The sequence below is a fragment of the Drosophila ananassae genome, chromosome 2L (genome assembly GCF_017639315.1).
Source record: "Drosophila ananassae strain 14024-0371.13 chromosome 2L, ASM1763931v2, whole genome shotgun sequence".
NCBI classification, from domain to species: Eukaryota; Metazoa; Arthropoda; class Insecta; order Diptera; family Drosophilidae; genus Drosophila; species Drosophila ananassae.
In genome coordinates, this window is record NC_057927.1 from 24,569,248 (window position 1) to 24,586,639 (window position 17,392).

The 17,392-nt window shown below is 44.0% G+C and overlaps 3 protein-coding genes across 11 annotated transcripts; 1 reads left to right on the top strand and 2 right to left on the bottom strand.

Annotated features, from left to right (window-relative positions):
- The first annotated feature begins 204 nt into the window (after nt 1–204).
- LOC6494534 lies at nt 205–1,491 on the top strand. Its single transcript, XM_001965884.4, has 3 exons — nt 205–415; nt 489–644; nt 699–1,491. The coding sequence occupies exons 1-3, from the start codon at nt 293–295 to the stop codon at nt 1,164–1,166; spliced, it is 747 nt and encodes a 248-aa protein (XP_001965920.1). The 5' UTR covers nt 205–292; the 3' UTR covers nt 1,167–1,491.
- Nucleotides 1,457–11,819, bottom strand: LOC6494436 (actin-binding LIM protein 3). Of its 7 annotated transcripts, none has more exons than XM_044715277.1 (10): nt 11,684–11,819; nt 5,278–6,275; nt 4,855–4,911; nt 4,131–4,684; nt 3,900–4,073; nt 3,691–3,830; nt 2,933–3,039; nt 2,687–2,753; nt 2,385–2,626; nt 1,457–2,329 (listed from the first exon to the last, which is right to left on the bottom strand). In XM_044715277.1, the coding sequence occupies exons 1-10, from the start codon at nt 11,685–11,687 to the stop codon at nt 2,216–2,218; spliced, it is 2,457 nt and encodes an 818-aa protein (XP_044571212.1). In that variant the 5' UTR covers nt 11,688–11,819; the 3' UTR covers nt 1,457–2,215. The 7 variants fall into 7 exon arrangements, with proteins under 7 accessions (XP_044571212.1, XP_044571208.1, XP_001965921.1 ...); XM_044715273.1 differs by lacking the exon at nt 11,684–11,819 and adding an exon at nt 6,477–6,661; XM_001965885.4 differs by lacking the exons at nt 2,933–3,039; nt 11,684–11,819 and adding exons at nt 3,491–3,576; nt 6,477–6,660.
- LOC6494426 (ubiquitin thioesterase trabid) lies at nt 11,680–17,278 on the bottom strand. Of its 3 annotated transcripts, none has more exons than XM_014904589.3 (9): nt 16,923–17,278; nt 15,964–16,130; nt 15,334–15,901; nt 15,070–15,274; nt 14,279–15,005; nt 13,962–14,206; nt 13,691–13,902; nt 13,471–13,619; nt 11,680–13,404 (listed from the first exon to the last, which is right to left on the bottom strand). In XM_014904589.3, exons 2-9 carry the CDS (start codon nt 16,089–16,091, stop codon nt 13,326–13,328), a joined length of 2,313 nt encoding a protein of 770 aa, XP_014760075.1. In that variant the 5' UTR covers nt 16,092–16,130; nt 16,923–17,278; the 3' UTR covers nt 11,680–13,325. The 3 variants fall into 3 exon arrangements, with proteins under 3 accessions (XP_014760075.1, XP_001965922.1, XP_014760074.1); XM_001965886.4 differs by having other exon boundaries at nt 16,782–17,278; XM_014904588.3 differs by having other exon boundaries at nt 17,195–17,274.
- Nucleotides 17,279–17,392: the final 114 nt, after the last annotated feature.

The window sequence follows — 17,392 nt, forward strand, 5'->3', positions numbered from 1 at the left end:
TTTAAAGGGGCTACCAGATATTATTAATATATCTTATATTTGAATGGGTATAACTTTGAACGTACATAAATTAATCTAAGTATTGTTTCAATATTTTATTAGCTTGGTTTTTAAAATGAGACACTCTTTGGGAATAGATCAAAGTGGTCATGTATCCCTTTCGGAAACACCCTTGGAACGCAACATGATGTGTTGGCCTTTTCCAGCACTGCAAAACAAACGTAAATAAACCGCTGGAGAGAGAGGAGTTGAAAGTGTTTGTTTTATTTTATTTAATTTATTTTTATAGCCGATGCAGCCTTTTATTGTTGTGCGAAACTATCGGGAAGATGACGAGCTTAAGTGCCAGGAATTGGTGCGGGATTACATAATGTCCTTCTCAAACAAGTCATTTTTTGTGTTCTGCTTCCGAGAGGTAAGTAGTCTACTTTCCTGCGTGCCATATCTCTTTGAGATCATTCATTAATTAGGGCTAATTCTAATTCCAGATCACATTCCAGTTCATAGTCATAACATGGGCAGTGTTTTTCATATTTCTGGGTGTGCCTCTGCTCTTCTGTGCCCTCACGGTGCCCGGCTGTATTTTTTTTCTCTTCACCAGCACCTATTTTTCTTTTTACGCCAAAGCTGTGGAACTCATGAGGGTAGGCATACTTACATATAGCTTTGGTTAGTTTATTTAATCTATTTTATTGCAGACCAAGCCTTCGCAGTCGTTGGTGGCCGAGTGTTATGAGCCCTTTATATTCCGCTGCTCCCCCAAGGAGGCGAGTTACCAAATATTCATAGAAAACTGCCCATATGACGAGACGTATAAAAACAAGTTCCGCCGTAGGATCGTAGCCGCAATCAGTGTGAAAAACCATCATGCTGTTTACAACGCAGCCTGGATCTATCGTTTCGCCATAGCCCAGGACTATCCGCACCAGAAGATTATGGAGCCCATGATCAAGATTCTGGCGAAGAACTGTGTGAGCGGTGGCTATGCCTCACTGGAAGCCACCATATCCGAGTGGCAGGAGAGCGAGCGTGACTTCTACGACGATTTTGGATTTGTGACGCGGCAGATCTACCACAAGAAGATTGTCGGAAGCAGTCTTTCGGTAATGAAAACGCAGTTAACCTACAGTCTGCGAAACGACGAGGCTCTCCACAAGCAAAACTAGGGCAAGACGAATGGTGCAATATTGAAAATCTCCAAATTCTGTGAAATCTAGTTTAATAGTAATGTATTTATCTGTGAATCTAACATTCCAGTCACGTATTGCGTCCCAAACACAAATCACACCGAACTCAAGCCTAGATGGTGTTTCTCATTTAAGTACTTTTGAGTAAGTTAAGCGAAAGTTATATATTAAAGATTTCTTAATCTTACGAATCTCCGCGAAACACCATCTTTGCTTTTTGGCTTTTTGTTGATTGCCTTTCTAAATGTTGAATTAATTGTAACACAAAATGACACGTTGAAACAGCTTTGTCCTGATTTATTATCTCTGGTTTATTCTTTGACATATTCTATTTAAATAAATAAAATATTTAGTAATAAATAAATTGTTGCATAATGATTTAGCGTAGATTGGATGCCACACATCTAACGTTTCGCTTACTGCTGTGTGAATTTCTCAGCAGGTACATTAATTGCTCTTTCTTTGATGCTTCTCTAGATATTTAGCCGGTTAACAAGGTTCTTTCAATTAAAGTATAATTTAGAAAATATATTCTTTTTAAAGTTAAGATTAATATGCACTTGCACTTGCACTGCGTATAAAAAGCCATCATGCCGGACATGCAATCTTTAACTATGTGAAGTATGTATACAGTTTTTTATTTGGGATTTATGTTTCTTTCAATCGTAGTTTTCAATATATTTTTCAGTTACAATTTTCCATTAGCGCAACTAATTCTTAAAAAAATAAACTGAAGCCGCCTGCCGGCAGCTCCGCACTGTAAATGTAACTATGTTTTTAAATTTAGTTTAGTTGGTTTCACTTGCATCAACTATTTAAAGCGTGTTTCAAAACTGGCTGTGAAATTAGCATAGTTTCCCATTTCGTTTTCTTTTCTTTTTTGTTTTGTTTGTTTTGTGTTTAATGTATTTATCTCCACTGTTGTATAGCCCTTTGCTTTTTAAGGTAAGTTGATTTCTTTTGGTTTCGTCGCTAGCAGCCTCCTCCTCCACCCACAGACGCGGCTCAGAGTACAGGGCCCCTTTTGCTTAGAAGAGCTTTACCCGGCGCTTCAGTTCGTTGCGGCGCCACTGGGGCAGCCTGTAGAACTCCGACCTGGCGCACTGCAAGATGTGCTCGAACTCGATGTCCGACAGATGACGCTGTTGGGAAATGGATTCAATTAATGATCTATAAACGTGGCTCAGTGACACCCACCTCCAGATTGCAGCGATCTACATCGGAAGGCAGTCGATAGTTTGTGATTAGCAGTAGGTGATAGGGATAGATCTTGGCCGGCTCATGCACCAGCATCGAGTGCGCCATGTTGGGCAGACTGCGCCGGATGAGCCCGGCCTGCGGATAGTGGTAGGAGAGCGCCCCGGAGTATGTGCTCGAGGCGGGAAGATCTCCGCCCATCAAGGCACGTCTATCGCCGTCTGTGATTGAGTCCACCGAGGCTGAAATGGGATTCAAATGGTCAGAAGATATTCAGACTTTAGTGAAATCTAAGTACTGACCTTCCGATTTTCCACAGCTCAAATCCGTGCTGTGCGTCTTGTCGCCGAGACCTCCATAGGAGAAATCCTATATTTCGAGAAGATTGGTTGTTATTATTGGCTGATAGAAGATGATCTTTACATGCAAACTAAGGCAACCAAATGAAACCAAAAATAGTGCATTATAGAGGATACTAAAAGCTAAGCCTCAAAAAAAAAAAGTTTCCAAAGGACTCTACGGCATAACAACAACAGAAGCGATCTTACAGTGGCACCATGCATCGTGGCCGCAGCGGAGGTTGTGGAGCTGAATGTGTGGGAGCGTGGAGCCAGGCCGTATCCAGGCTTCGGAACATGGCGCAGCGCACTCACCACTGGGAGCAGAGTTCATGGTGGTGTGTATGTTGATGTTCATGTTGATTTTTGATGTGAATGATGCAGATGTATGAGTTCAAGTCGGGTTAGTGTAGATGGGTGTTAGTTTGGGGCAGTTTTGGCGGTGTGGGGCAACAATAGCATACACACATAGATATTCGTAATAGCATAGGATAAAGATTAGGCACACAATGAAGCAGCAGACCAACCAGTTGAGTTATATAGTTTTGTTAGTCAATCCAATTATTTTCACGGCCAGCCAGCACCAGCATTCAAAAGTGAAAGAGAGAAATACAAAGAGGTGCCATCAGTGAGAGGTAGTTATTACAGGGATTACAAGGGGTTATATGGGGTTAAATGGGTCAATATGGTAATGGGTAAGCTACAAGACACAACTGACAGCCCGGCACCAAAGATCTAATCCCGATCCAAACGACTGGCAGCACTTACTGAGCTGTAACCGTTGCGTATATAGGGCAGAGTCGTCGTTTTGAATCCATATCCGGGCTTGGGCGGCGATCGGTAGGAATGTATGGCTATAAACGTAATATGGGGCTATATATAATATCGGTAGCTAAGGAACTTAATTAGCATAAAGTCGAATTGCGCGCCTGAGGTACGGCATTTCGAACTACTGTCTAGACGATTACCATTGTAGCTGGGCGCGTTTCCCAGCGATTTGCCAAGCGAGCCGCGGTAGCTTGTAGAGCGATCGAACATCTCGTCCTCGTAGAAGGGCTTCTGGTGGTCCAGATTGCGCGAGGGTGAGGCCCCAATAGGTGATTCATACCTAATCGATAATTAAGACAAAGGGTTTATATAAACTTAAGTCATAATCTAATTCTTTAGTATAACGTACCTCAGTTTGTACAGAGGCTCCTTCGAGGCAGAAGGCGTCCTGGAGGCATTACGGGGATCCAAGTTGTTCTGCTTCCACTTCCTGTACTTGGCGTGCTCCTTGAGGTCCTTGGCGATCGCCGAACCGATGCCGGAGTTCAGCTTCTCCAGCTGCTCAGCTTCACGTTGAAGGCGTCTGTTGGGAAAATGATTTTCAAACCGTATTTTTGAATCCTTCAAAAATTCTACTCACTGCTGTTCCTCGCCATTCTTAATCTTGCCATTCGTCTTGCCGTTTTCGACATTCTCGTCCTCGTCGTCTGAAACGGGGACACCCTTGTAGGTGTCACTATACCGTCGCCGGCGCTCCGGGTCCGTGTACGGATACGGCGGAGCTGGGAAGTCATCCCTCTCGATCTTGGGCTGTTCTCCTGGTGGCGGCTTCTTGGCGGCCGGGTAGTGAGACAGCTCAATAGGTTCCTCGTTGTTCATGCCCGGACTCTTGGGGCGGGGCGTCTCCGAACGGATGGCGTCCACCAAGACCTTCATGGCGCTGCGGGTCCTGGAGTGAGGACGCGATGGTGGACGGCTTCCAGCTACGGATCCCGCATTGCTGGGAGTGGGGGCGTACGAGGAGGGCCGGTGGAAGTGCGGTGAGAGGGGTGTCCTGTCGTACGGTTCGATCGGCTTGCGCAGGTAGTGTGGGGCATCCGTCAGATAGCTGTAGGTATAGATGCGCGATATATCCTCGCCGATCGGTCGTCCGTACTCTCGGAGTATCAGACCCGGACTCACAGTACGATAATGCTGAAATAATTATTAAATTTAATGAGATTTTCTACCAAATATTTGTGCTAAGTGCTTTGTGGTTAAGTATTGCAGTTTTTGGCGTGTATATCAAGAAATATACGGCGGAATAGCGAAACGATGTCAGAAACAATTGGGGAAATCATAATTAAATCATAATAAAAACAAACCTTGCGGCTAGAGGAATAAAGTGAACCATTAAAGCTCGGTGTTCTGGATCGGATGTACTGAAATCGAACGAAAAATAAAACGCAAGCTCAAAACAACTAAAATGCAAAATAAACTGAAATTATAAAATTATAAATTAAATGTGTTTTGTGTAAGTGCAGGAGGTGGATGATTGAAATAAGCGATATTTTTGAATACTTTTATATATATATAAAATATGTATAATAATTAAAAATATAGCTTATTTCATATCTAAATGAAAAATCATGAAAATAGTGTGTGATTTTTGGTGCAACTTGTAGCATTCAAATTAGTAGCAAGCTCAGTAGCAGCTTAGAACTTGGGATTGTGTTGGCATCTCGTGCGGTTCTCATTGTGGTTTTTAGTAGGGAGTCCTGCTCGAGGAAATCCATACAGCTACCTACCATCTCGCTGAGGGCACTGGAACTCATCCGGTCGCACTCGGTGTCTGTGAAGTTGCCGTTGGAGGCGCCGCCAGCCACCGAGGTGCTGCCTCCACCGCCATTCAGAATAATGCCAGACTCCGAGGGTCCCGGGCCGCAGCGTGGATGCCAGATGGCACTGCCTTGCAGGTACATCTCCTCGCCGTCGCCGAAGGGATCGCCGCACTTGGTGCAGCGGGCACAGGTCGGATGGAAGTGGTGGTTGTCGCCCGCCTGGAGCACCTTGCCGCTGATGAAGCGGCTGCAGTAAGCGCACTTTACTCCGAATCCCTTCTGGTAGCACTTCTCGCAGTACGGCACCGCATCCTTGCCCATGTACTCGCCGTTGAGCACCACCTGGCAGGCCTTGCACCGGAAGCAGGACACATGCCACTGCCGGTCGAGGGCCACCAGAGCCTGGCCCTCCTTGAGGAGCTCTCCGCATCCGGCACAGTCATTGGGATCGTAGTCCTCCTTCAGGTGCGCCTTCTGCGAGATCACACCACCTGAGAGCTGCTGATGGGCGGTGGCCCGCGTTGGACTCTCCGCTGGCGGAGCTGGGGAGGAGACACCGCCTCTGCCGCCGTCTGTTCCTGCTCCGACGCCTGCGCTCACTGGGCCTCCGGAGACGCACTGCTCACAGAGCACTTCCTTTCCAGTATTGGTCACCTTGCTGCCGGACTTGAAGGGCTGCTTGCACTTGGAGCAGGTGAAGCACTTCTGGTGGTAGGTCTTGCCCATGGTGCTGACCACCTCGCCCTCCACATACTGCTGGCACGTGGCGCACTTCGTGCCGTACAGTCGCTGATAGTCCGGTATGCAGTAGTAGGCGTTGTCCTTTGTGAAGAAACCGCCCGTTGCCAGGGACTTCTTGCACTGGCAGCACTGGAAGCAGGCCTTGTGGAAGTGATTGTCCGCCACGCGGAGCACCTCGCCGGAGCACTTTTTCGTACATTTTGCACAGTAAATTTTTTGTTTACCTGGGGAAGATGTGGGTAGAAAGAGAACAGAGAACAGAGATTAGAGATTAGCGATTGGGAGGGGAACTCAATTCATGCGCTTTTGCTTTTATTTCTAATCCAATCCAATTCATTTAATTCAGAGCTACGGTGCTGTCGCCCGATTACGTATACGCCGCGTTGCGCTGATGTCATATGCATGTGATGCGATAATGCCCCAACCTTGCCTCATTTTGCCGCGTTCAGTCCAGAGCCCCACTCCGAATGTGTGCGATTCGGTTTGACTTTGTGTAGCTGTTACTATATTCACGCAAAGGTTTATATATCGTATATCCGATGGGACGGACAGGGAGATCGTTACACTTGTGTTGGCCATTTTTTTGTTGTTTGTTTGTTTGACTATTTTTTTTTGTTTTGTCTATTGACAGCATACGCAAACACTTCATTATTATTTTTTTAAACACCCATACATGCATAAATCTTGGATTCTTATGGGGCCGTGACTCATGCGACAGGCTAGCAATTAATCTTATCATTGATAAGGCCAAGGGCGACACAAACTTGCTGTCAGATATTTGCTTTATATACATGTATATGAGAAAATGAGTGTGTACACTGTAGACCCGGTCTTAATGTACACAAGTGGGGGAAAAGGCTTCTAATTATACATATGAGTATAGAGTATACAGTTCCACAGAATTGCTCTAACAGGTAGGATAAAATATTTTGGCCAAAAAGGATCTATGTAAGTCAAATAGGTTTCTTAATTTATTTTTCTCTGTTTAAATTTCAAAAGATAGTAACTGCAGTTTAAAAATATTCATTTTATCAGGGAGATAAGTTAAAATCTTATCACATGTTTAATCAATGATCTGGCCAGCTTATAAAGGGTTTATTTTTGCACATTACTATCTTTTTAAGTTTTTTTTTCCATGTGTATTTAAGGGCTACTCAAGTTTATTGATCATACGCACTGTGGTACGCCCTTCTCTTTTTCTTCAAAAACAAAATCTCATTAGATTTGAATTAAAACTCGAAAAGTGCTTTCCCAGAGAATCATAAACCGTATGTTAGCACCCATTATATGGCTGTGTTGTCTAGATGCGACAGCTATCCAGCTGGGATTCATTGGAGAGGGAACCCAGATCACAAAGAACTCTGCATCGAGACTAATTGTTAGCCGTGACTGATGAGTTGATCTGTTCTGGCGGCTTTTTTTTCCAGCTCGCCGGTGGCAGTCGGCGGCGGCAGTCTGCGGTTGATTAAATAGACCCAACAGACAGGCCCAACATCAGCTCCAACTGAATCGCATTGGCTGGAGGCAACCGGTATTGGTTGCAGTGCATGGAACAAAAAAAAGAGAACACATGAACATACATAAGCCCGACCGACCACATTATACCATATATACATCTCTCTGTTGTTATTTCAGGCCTTTTCGATTTTTTGTTTTCCACAATTCGGGTCTGCAGTTGTTGCCTTCCCCTATTTGGTTTGCTTCCAAAATAGAAATTATCGATAAGCTCGCAATGGAACTCAGGTGTACGCAGCCATTAACTTTTTTTTTTAATAATGGTGACGTATGCTGCACAACGGTACCAGTCGTTATCGCATACTTGGGCATACATATGTAGAAGTTAAGTTGGAGAGCAAACAATCTATTAATGGGTTATTAGTTCCAAAGTAATCAGGTATTTGAATGGCAGAGTCTGGAGTTACCATCATAGCTTTGTCCAGCTGAAACTCTTGAATCTGAATCTCAGAAAGCACCATTATTTTTTGACAGACAGGCTGAAATTTATTAAAAATACGCCAATCCCAAGAGTGAACATTTATTTGTGCGGTGACGCCACCGAAATATTTCATACCGAGTGGTCCATTTGGAATGACAGAAGACCTGATAATACAAATGTGTCTAAAGTTGATCGCGCACACGCACACACACACAGCCACACCTCGTAGGAGAGTACAGAAAGCGGGCTTTCGTCACCGACCTGGACTTCCGTCCTCAGTAAAAGCTACGTGAGAGCCAAATAACAAATCGCTGTATGCGTGGGGGTTTGTTTAAACTTCGTGTACGTGTTTCGCTACGTTTAATTAATTTCATTTGTGTTATGCTGCTCGCCAGCTTGTTTATTATGCAATCATATACATTTCTGAGCAATTTGCATATCGATTTTGGCGTTTTGTTTATTGGGTTTGCAGTGCCTTTTCCCGGCATTAGCACCACCTCGATAATTGGCCACTGAGCTGATCTCTAAGGCAAATGGAAAAAACTAGTGAAAATTACATTTTCATGCAACAGAGAACCGACCCGGCAAAGCGGCGTCGCCACACAAGCTAGCACAATAAAAGGTCTGAGCGCACATTCTCAGTTTTATTGTAATTGCGAAGAGCGATTTTAGTGGCGATGATGTAATCCTCGCCGACATCGACCATCGACCGCCGTGTGACGGAGTACTGGAGTTGTGGCAGAGACTTGGACTCGCAAACAAACTGGTTGGAGCTCGCTCGAATTTGAAATACAAACAAACAATACAAAAAAACACGGGTTGCGACGAATAAAAACCCGTCCAGCTGCCAGGGGGCAAGTCCAAGGTTACTGTAGCCTTTTTGAACTGCACAATAAAAAATTTTCAAACAATATTCGAAAATGAATACAAATTTTTGAAATATTTTTTTAAGAAAAAGGGGTGGAGGTTCTCGTGGTGAGTTGGCCTAACTTAATTCTCACATGGTAGAAGATGTTTTTCATTACAAAATAGTATTCATAAAAAAGATTTCCAATTTGTGGCGCCATTAATCGATCCACACCTTATTTAATTATCACGTAAATGTACTCTCATAACCCTTTTAGAAATATTTTTTCCTGTGTGGCCATAAAAGCCTCTTCGATTCTCTGTCACTTCCAAGCAGAAAGGTTAAACTGCAGGGCAGCGAAAATATTTTAATTAATTTCAGCCGCGCCCCAACGACCCCAACCTTAGAGAAAAACAAAATCGAACATTAAAGCAACATACTCAAAAATGCGAAAAAAATCGAAATGGAAAAGAAAAAGAAAAAGAGAGAAAGAAAACGACCTTCGTCACTGACACTGCATGCATCCAGTGCGCACCGCGCGAGTTCAACCCCGGAGCAAGTGCGTCAGATCCTTGACAGTCGCAGTGCCTGGATAATGGCGAGGACAATGCAGGTCAAGGCGAGTGGCGGAAACAGGTGGAACACAATAGGGGAAACGCCACTCCAAACTGGCTGAATATGAGCAGAGCTAGACAATAAATAAAACCGAAAGCAAACATAGCCGCTCTCCTGTGCATTCCACGCCCACACACTTCACCCACGAATGGTTCTGTTTATACACACAAACATTTTTAGTTTTGGAAGAGCAACAACATAATATACACAAATCTATAGGCCAATATGTATGAACAGTTGTGGCCATAAAAATAGCAGACTGAATGAGTAAATAATACTGTTATTTCAAGGGATCTAGAGAAAAAGGAAGTAAATAAATGCATACTTTTTTAAAGATATTCTACATTTTATTAAGGATTGTAGACCTCTTAAGGTTTCAGATATTCTATTTCAAATGTTCCTGTATCTAAAATTATGTTTTAGGGATTACTTGTTAAAGAAGTATCTTTCCTATAGAATATCTATTGGGGATTGTAACTTGTATACCCTTTAAGGTATACTAATGTTTCCCTAATGTTCCTATAATTACTTTTTCTAATAGCCCATCGAATTAGATTTTAATTTGATTCCAGAATATAGGTTTTGGATATGGCCGCTATTGTAGATCGTTATAGCGAGTATTACTCATCAAATTTGAATTGCTCTGCAAGTGTTTTTTTTTATGCTGTGCTACCTGACGCACCAAATAACGAGCCACGCACGTCCCAAAGTTCGTATCGGAGTTTTCAGAGTGTTTCGGTCAATTTGAAAGTGCTTCCTGTATGCTTATTAGACGAAAAAGTGAAAAGAGCACCCGTACACAGGCACAGAGCTACACACAACAGCATCTGATGACGCTGCGTCTACGAAAATAGCATTCAATTAGGCAAGTGGACGGATTGAAGAGCGGGTGAGAGATGGAGGCACGGTGGAGGCACGACATAAGAGGAGATGCCACTTTCTATGCAAGTGCTCTGACCTATATAACCCCGCCTGGGAAATGCCACGAAATACTATGAAATGCAGGCGAATGCACAACAGACACGAACAAATCAACCGACAAAATAAATGAGTGAGCGGGTGGTGGGGCTGGCGAGTGGGGTGGGTGGGTCTTGTTTGCCCCTTTCGTTTTCATTTGAGGACAGGAAAACGAAAAAGGAAACCCAGTGGAAGTCAATGTGCTTGTCATGGGTTCATGTCGAGCAGTTGTTGCGGAGATGTTGTAGAGGCTATATGGCTGGCCATTGTTAGGCCTTTTGAGGCGAGGAGCCTCAATGCGGCATATTATGGGGATCTCCTCCCATCGAAATCGGCGTCCACTTCCCCGGCTCCATGCAGCGGCCAAGTCAATTAGGCATTTTAGACACGCATGCAGTCAGGCCCAAGTTACACACGGAAAAACTTCATAAAATTATCTAATCAAAATTTTATTTTAATAACATTTAAGAACTCTTTTGAAATCTATATGATTATTATTCTTATATACTTTTAGTTCTTAGTATTAAGGTCCCTTTTTTTCAGTGCATCTGAATGAACTCAATTAGGGCCAGTAGCCAGAAGCCGAGTAATTAATCATTGACAATAGCCGAGTACATGTCTCAAATAACGGTAGAAAAGGCCCTTTCAGCAAGAAACGTCGCATGAAAAAAAAAAGCTCATTCACATCGAACGGTTTACAGGTTATTTGAGAGCAGAGCTGCTCTCACGGCGGGACGCCCTAACGGTATCGTGTGTAATTGCAGTTGCATGCACAAGCACTTTGAGGTTTATTCGGTCAGGTTTTCCGATTCGCTCGACTCACCTCGCCCTGCTCCTCCGGTATCAGCCCCAAATTCGGGCCAACAGAAAAAAAGATGAAGAAAAGGCATAAACATAAAAAAAAATATATAATAAAAACGAAAAACACGAAACTTGTTCTTACAACACTGACGTCATCGCCGAAGTCGCAGCTGAGAAATTGAGAATTCAAATAGGGAGTGGACTCATATGGAATCATATGTGGTGGGGCCGCTAGCCAGAGAGAGGATCCAGCTGGGCAGTATTGATTTGGAGAGGGTATTGGGAAGGTTCGAAACCACTCCCGATATGCCCTGCTAATGCCGATAATGGCAGAGTGGTGCTATCGGAGGAGCACCTTCACCTCCTTCGACTACCGTTACCCACCCATACCCCCAACCCCCCGCGCTTTGACTTTGCGCAGTCTTTCTCACGGACACACCAAAGCACGAGTATCTGTGTGTCGGCAGATAACTTACCCATGGCGAGATACAGCTACGAGCTACGAGTGCTTCAATGGGGGAGGGAAACACACTGGCACACGCACACACACTACGACGAGGAGGAAAGCACAAATACACGCGCACAGGTCACCACTACTTCCTCTTCACTTCACTAACAAAATTTTTCTTCTGCTTAGATTTTTTCTATTTGTATCTTTCGCCGTATGCATTCGCAATCTGCGTAGCTTAGCCGAGAAAGAGTGGTTGCTTGTGGTATGGATGGGTTTTGGTTATAGTGGTTGTGTGTGTGTTCGGAATTTAGCGACTTTCGGCTCGATTTTGTTGCGTATTTCGCTCTCGTGGGGCCACAATTTCAATTCGCCGACAACGATCACAGTGGAAAATGGTGGTTTCTGAGTGCTAAAAAGACTGATTCTCGGCGGAAAAAAACACCGCACCGCAACGACACCGACGGCAGCAACGAAACGACTAAGTATCTCAGATACGGCCGCAAAAGAGCGCTCAGATTCACCTGGGGATGACAGTCCACCCATAGATACTTTTCGTCTATCGATAATTTTAATCGAAAGCGGGAATCGAATAGAAAAACCGTTAAATAGTAATCGTAGGAAATCGGAAATGAAATTTATTTTGAAATTGAATTTATTTTGAAATTTTATTATGGATATGGATAGATGGATAAAAACTATGTTTTTTACCGTTGAAATTTTACTTAAAACGTTTATTTAAATATGTGTTTTGTTTTCCATGCATTTTGCGTGTACATTTGCACAATAAGCTTTCTTAGAAGGTAGTAATAGTAATAATAATTTTAATAACATTACTAACAAAAATAATAATGAGATAAAATTCCATATATAATACAATTAGAATAAAATTCATTATATTATTGGCCCTTTGTTCAATTTTCTAGAACCGTAGGATTTCTATATACGTAATATATATTTATATATAATATTTATAGGCATGAATGTATAATGATTCATAATTCCAAAAAGTGTTTTAAAAACTATCAATAAACTTTTCAATGACGGCCATTCAGAAACATTCATATTCACCCAAATATTATTAAATATATGGGGTGGTGTGGGCTAACCCGTTTAAAATTTAATAGTACATCGAGATTTTCAATAATATAAGCCCCTCCTTAGCCTGGGATTCGGATTCTTGGGTGTTTACAACATCTAGCACATACGCATATAATTTTTCGCCCAAACTGTCGGCATCAAAATTCACTTAATGGATTGATTCAGATGTGAGTGTAATTTGATCTACCAGTGTATAGCTTCAATTTCGTTTACTTTATGGTCTACATTGCCTACATTGCCTCGTCGACCCAGTGTGAATAAATTTGACTAAAATCAACGAACGTTGAATTGGGAACGGATATGATATATATAAGTCGATCAATGCATTTCGTACATTTCTGCTTAACCTTTAGTTTGCCTTCAATTTAGTTACAACTACAACTTTCCAACTGCTTGCAAATATGAATATGTATTCTCTATAGTTTCCATTAGCTAACTGCGAGTGCATGCGGGTAGGATCTGCACTTCATTCTCATGTTTCAACATCCTTTTTGCCAAAAATTATAAAAAGGATATTCATATATATGCGCAAATTACTAATCTGAAACTGGTTTACGAATGCCCCGCTTCTATTCCTCATCCGAGTCTCCATCGCTCGAATAATGTGTGATTTGTGGGCGACGAATAAAAGGTGCGGTTATCACTTGTCTAAAGAAGTTAAACAAAAATATTATTGAATTATATTGGGATTTTATTTGAGGTTTTTGAGCTTACGCAATGCGACGGTAGTGATTTAGCCACTCCTCCAGCATCTGGGCCACAAGAAGAGGACGTTTACCAAGCTTTTGCTGCGCCACTAGCAGCCCGCCGTCTGTTACACACACGTCCAGCCATTGACGCATCATAGATTCTTCATTGCCCACCTGCATAACATAATCATATTATTTTCTAGTTCACCTCTATTTAAGTACACATATATGGATAGAAATCTCACCTCAGATTGTGTAAGGAAATGTATTGGCAAGAGTTTAAGCTCGCAGTCCATCAGCGGCAGATAGGTCACATCCTCGACATCGTCGCGTCGCCCATCGATGCGCGTGAAGGGTTCCATGGGCACCAGGGCACTGAAGTGGCCTCGAGTGTATCCCAGGGCGATTGGCGATTTGGTACAGAAGTTTTGATCCCATAACAAAGGCAAGTATAGACCTAAAACACACATCGTAGCTGGCTCAGGGGAAATTCAATAAAAACCAAAGACTACTCACCTTCGAAACGGGCATAGCCGATGTCTTCACCCCGAAAACTCTTCACGTACTTGACCCCGTACACAATGATTGGACGTCGCAAGATGTGCGCCAACGCAAAGATGTGCAGTTGTTCCAGGGACGAGCCAGGCTGGCTAGCCAGTGACAGAAGTGTGCTCCAATCTTCTTCCCACTGCGAGTCTTCCAAAGTGAAGTGAAGCATCGCAGCCTGAAGCATTTCATACTCTTTCCAGCGCGTAAAGAATCTAAATGGAAATAATACAGAGATTACATATATAGTTTTGAATCAAGTAGTATTAAGTACTAATGTAACTTACACGTGACCACACTGGTGCAGTGTATCTGCCAGGGCTCGTCTCAGTATGTTGTCGCGGTCGAAAACGCCCCAGGTAGCCTGCATGGCGGAGTCCAGCAGGCAATCGCCAGCACTGCGATTCCATAGGACAAACATGCGTGAGCTGAGACGAGCTGTGATCTCCATGGACCAGTTTAGCGCTGGTGGCGGATTCTCCAACTGTTTTTGGGCGTCGCGATCAAGAAGCTCGTCGTATAGTTGCTCCTGAATGGGAATTGGCAGCTCCTCAATCTCGGCGGGGAGGGCAAATGTTGCATGCTTCTGCACGTAGTGGCAGGGGAGTCCAGACTTGCGCAGACGCAGAGTATTGGCAAAGTGGCGCCTAATATCCGCTGCCAAATCTGGAGCCACATAGGACGGCACGCGCTTAATGCCCGGACCAGATCCAGATATCTGAGCCAGCAGCATGGGCAGCATCTCTTCGCGGTGAAATCGAATGGCCAGGTGAATCAATGTGTGACCCACATCGAAGGCAGAGTTGCGGTTCAGGGCAGCAATCTCTGTGCTGGTTAGAGAGCGTGCCGGGTTACCGCCACATGAAAGATACGCCTCCACGGCACTGTAGTTGTTTTCAACGACACCCAGGCAGGCGTTTAACCATTGCCAATCAACCTGACGCCGGATCTGACGTTGCCGGCGCTCCTGTCGCTCTTGCACAGTATCACAGTTGTTGATGGTTTCCGAGGAACCTACAAATAGGTTGTCAAAAGTCAGTAATCTAAAATATGTATATACATTTCATAAATTACTTACCCAGTTGGTAAATGTGTTTCTTATTAAACGAGTTGTTGACACTGACGGTATCCACACTTTGTTGCTGTTGCTGTTGATGCTCCCCTTGGATGTTCAAGCTCGAAGAGGCATGCAAGTCGGTCTGTGACCCAGTGATCTCTCGCTCCCTTGTTTTGCCGCACATCGAACACTTAATGCTCCGAGGCCAATTCTCATAGGTGCAGGACTGCAATGAAAAGATGATAGTATAGTCTCTAAAAAGCGAAGATGGATGGAATAACATACGTTACACGCCCATTTGGAGGCAAAGCATGGTTTTTTCTGAGGCGAAACCGTGGACAAGGCGTCCCTTTGCTGTGGAGGGTGGTGATGTTGTTGTTGATTAACAGGGAGCTGATTCTGGGATTGCAACTGGTTGTGAGAAGCATTAGTGAGATTGTTTAGGTGCGTGGCATCGTCAATACTCGGACTAAGGGTCAATCGATTCGAGGCTGTGGCTCCGATTAGAAGTTGGGTCGGCTTGCTGCCCGCCAATTCCGTGTCCGATCCGCTGATCCGCATTGCCTGCAATGCCTCGCCTGCCCGATCCGCATCAGCCTCGTTGTCGTGATCTTTGTGGCTGGACGACCGCTCGACAGCTTCGCCGCCGCGTTTCGTGCAACACTGTATGCAGCGCAGGCTGCGTGGCCAATTCAGATAGGTGCACACCTTGCAGGGCCACTTTTCACTATCCGCCACATTGCTTTGACGCGCCTGGTTCTGCGGCTGCAAGGAGTAACAGGTTGATGTGGGGGAGGGCTCCACTCCAGCCGCCTCCTCCGCCACACAACTGCTCTCCTGAGCAGGGCTCAGCCTGGGGGAAAGAGTGGTAGGTTAATCAGAATCTTGATCAGTGATTTTATATTTCTCACTCACCGAAAGATGTCCTCGTTGAAGAGCGGCTTCGACGCCTGGCACATGGTGCACTTCAGTGAGGATGGGTAGTTCTCGTAGGTGCAGATGTCACATTTCCATTTTTCTGCATCGTCTTTGGTATCGCACATCGTTTTGTGCGCGGAGCCAGCCACAGCGATGCAGATGTTCTGTCAATAAACGGAAAATAAGATTCATTTACAGGGCATTGTCTCTAGAAGGGTATTATCCTTACGATAATACAATAAGAAAACAAGTAAAGTAGCTAGGTGGGGTTTGCTCTGCAAACACATTGCCAAGTCGATTTTATGTAAAGTTCTTTATCGTAAATGTGTACGTTGATTTTGAAGAGATAAGAGCAGAAATTGTGTCTATAAGTTTTGTAAATATTCAACGGTTACTTTACGGACTGAAGTTTTGTAAATCTTGGATGGAACTAAGGAGGGATAGCTTTCAGCTCGTGCTCTATTTCTATTAATAGGGTCAGGCAACGGGTAGGGAAGCAGTGTCCTTGACCCTGAGACATAATTTGCAGCTACGTCGGAGGCAGATATGTACATCTGCATTGGCTTGATTTCCCACAGTGTCGTCACAGTTAGCCTTCGCTTCGGGTCTGGGATTGCAATTGTTTGTTGCCACTATTTGTATGTATGTCGTGTCATATGTATGTGTGTCAGTTTTTGCATTGGGAAGGCTGAACAGGGGTATGGATGGATGGGTGCTGAGCGATGGCAAGGGGTGGGGAGGGTTTCGCGCTAGTTTCTTATTGGGATTCTCCTCGTGCCAGCCAATCCAATCCGCACCATATCGTCGCACAGTACCTGGCGCAGAAGTTTGCAAGGCCTTTTGCAGCAGTCCCAGACTGCTATTCGATTTGAATATATATAAGACACAATCACAAGCAAATCAGTCCGCGAGTGCTATGCCATGCAAGATACAATAACTACACCCCGCACCCGCACCAGCGTCACTGTATCCGATCTCCGTTCTGTCCAATATTGCCAGTAATACGGGCGGCTGGCAGCAAAATTACAATTACAAAACAAAGACAAGGCAAGAGAAAACTTTCACTTGATTTTCGATTTGGCTTTTTTTTCTGTTGTAGTCGTTGTAGTAGTTGAGTCTTTGATGTGGTACACTTTCACAGTAACACACACACGCACTGGCGCAGATCCGAAGTGCAAGGAATTTGGAATTTGGATTTTTTGGAAATAGCTAATTATTTATTTTTTACATTATTGCGAGGGCAATACGTGTTGTTGTAGCGATAGTCACGACCAGTCAGCTGTTGAACCAGCACGAGATGTACATTAATCGGATCAGTCACGAGTCACGGGGTAGTGTTGAAAAACAACTAACTACTGCTCTGCAGAATGCGGTCACACATCAGTTGTTCAGATTTATATGAAAAAAAAGGCTAAGCAGCTCTTTA

Bases quoted from the DNA above. Each gene is read 5' to 3' on its own strand.
- LOC6494534 (XM_001965884.4), top strand. From the start codon at position 293: ATGCAGCCTTTTATTGTTGTGCGAAACTATCGGGAAGATGACGAGCTT. The intron at 416-488 runs GTAAGTAGTCTA...TTCTAATTCCAG, and splicing joins TTGTGTTCTGCTTCCGAGAG to ATCACATTCCAGTTCATAGT. The intron at 645-698 runs GTAGGCATACTT...ATTTTATTGCAG, and splicing joins AAGCTGTGGAACTCATGAGG to ACCAAGCCTTCGCAGTCGTT.
- LOC6494436 (XM_044715273.1), bottom strand. From the start codon at position 6,630: ATGGCCAACACAAGTGTAACGATCTCCCTGTCCGTCCCATCGGATATA. The intron at 3,040-3,690 runs GTAATCGTCTAG...CTCTGCTCCCAG, and splicing joins AAACGCGCCCAGCTACAATG to TGGTGAGTGCGCTGCGCCAT. The intron at 2,330-2,384 runs GTGGGTGTCACT...ATTTCCCAACAG, and splicing joins TAGATCGCTGCAATCTGGAG to CGTCATCTGTCGGACATCGA.
- LOC6494426 (XM_014904589.3), bottom strand. From the start codon at position 16,091: ATGTGCGATACCAAAGACGATGCAGAAAAATGGAAATGTGACATCTGC. The intron at 13,903-13,961 runs GTGAGTAGTCTT...TGTGTGTTTTAG, and splicing joins CGGCTATGCCCGTTTCGAAG to GTCTATACTTGCCTTTGTTA. The intron at 13,405-13,470 runs GTAAGCTCAAAA...TAACTTCTTTAG, and splicing joins AATCACTACCGTCGCATTGC to ACAAGTGATAACCGCACCTT.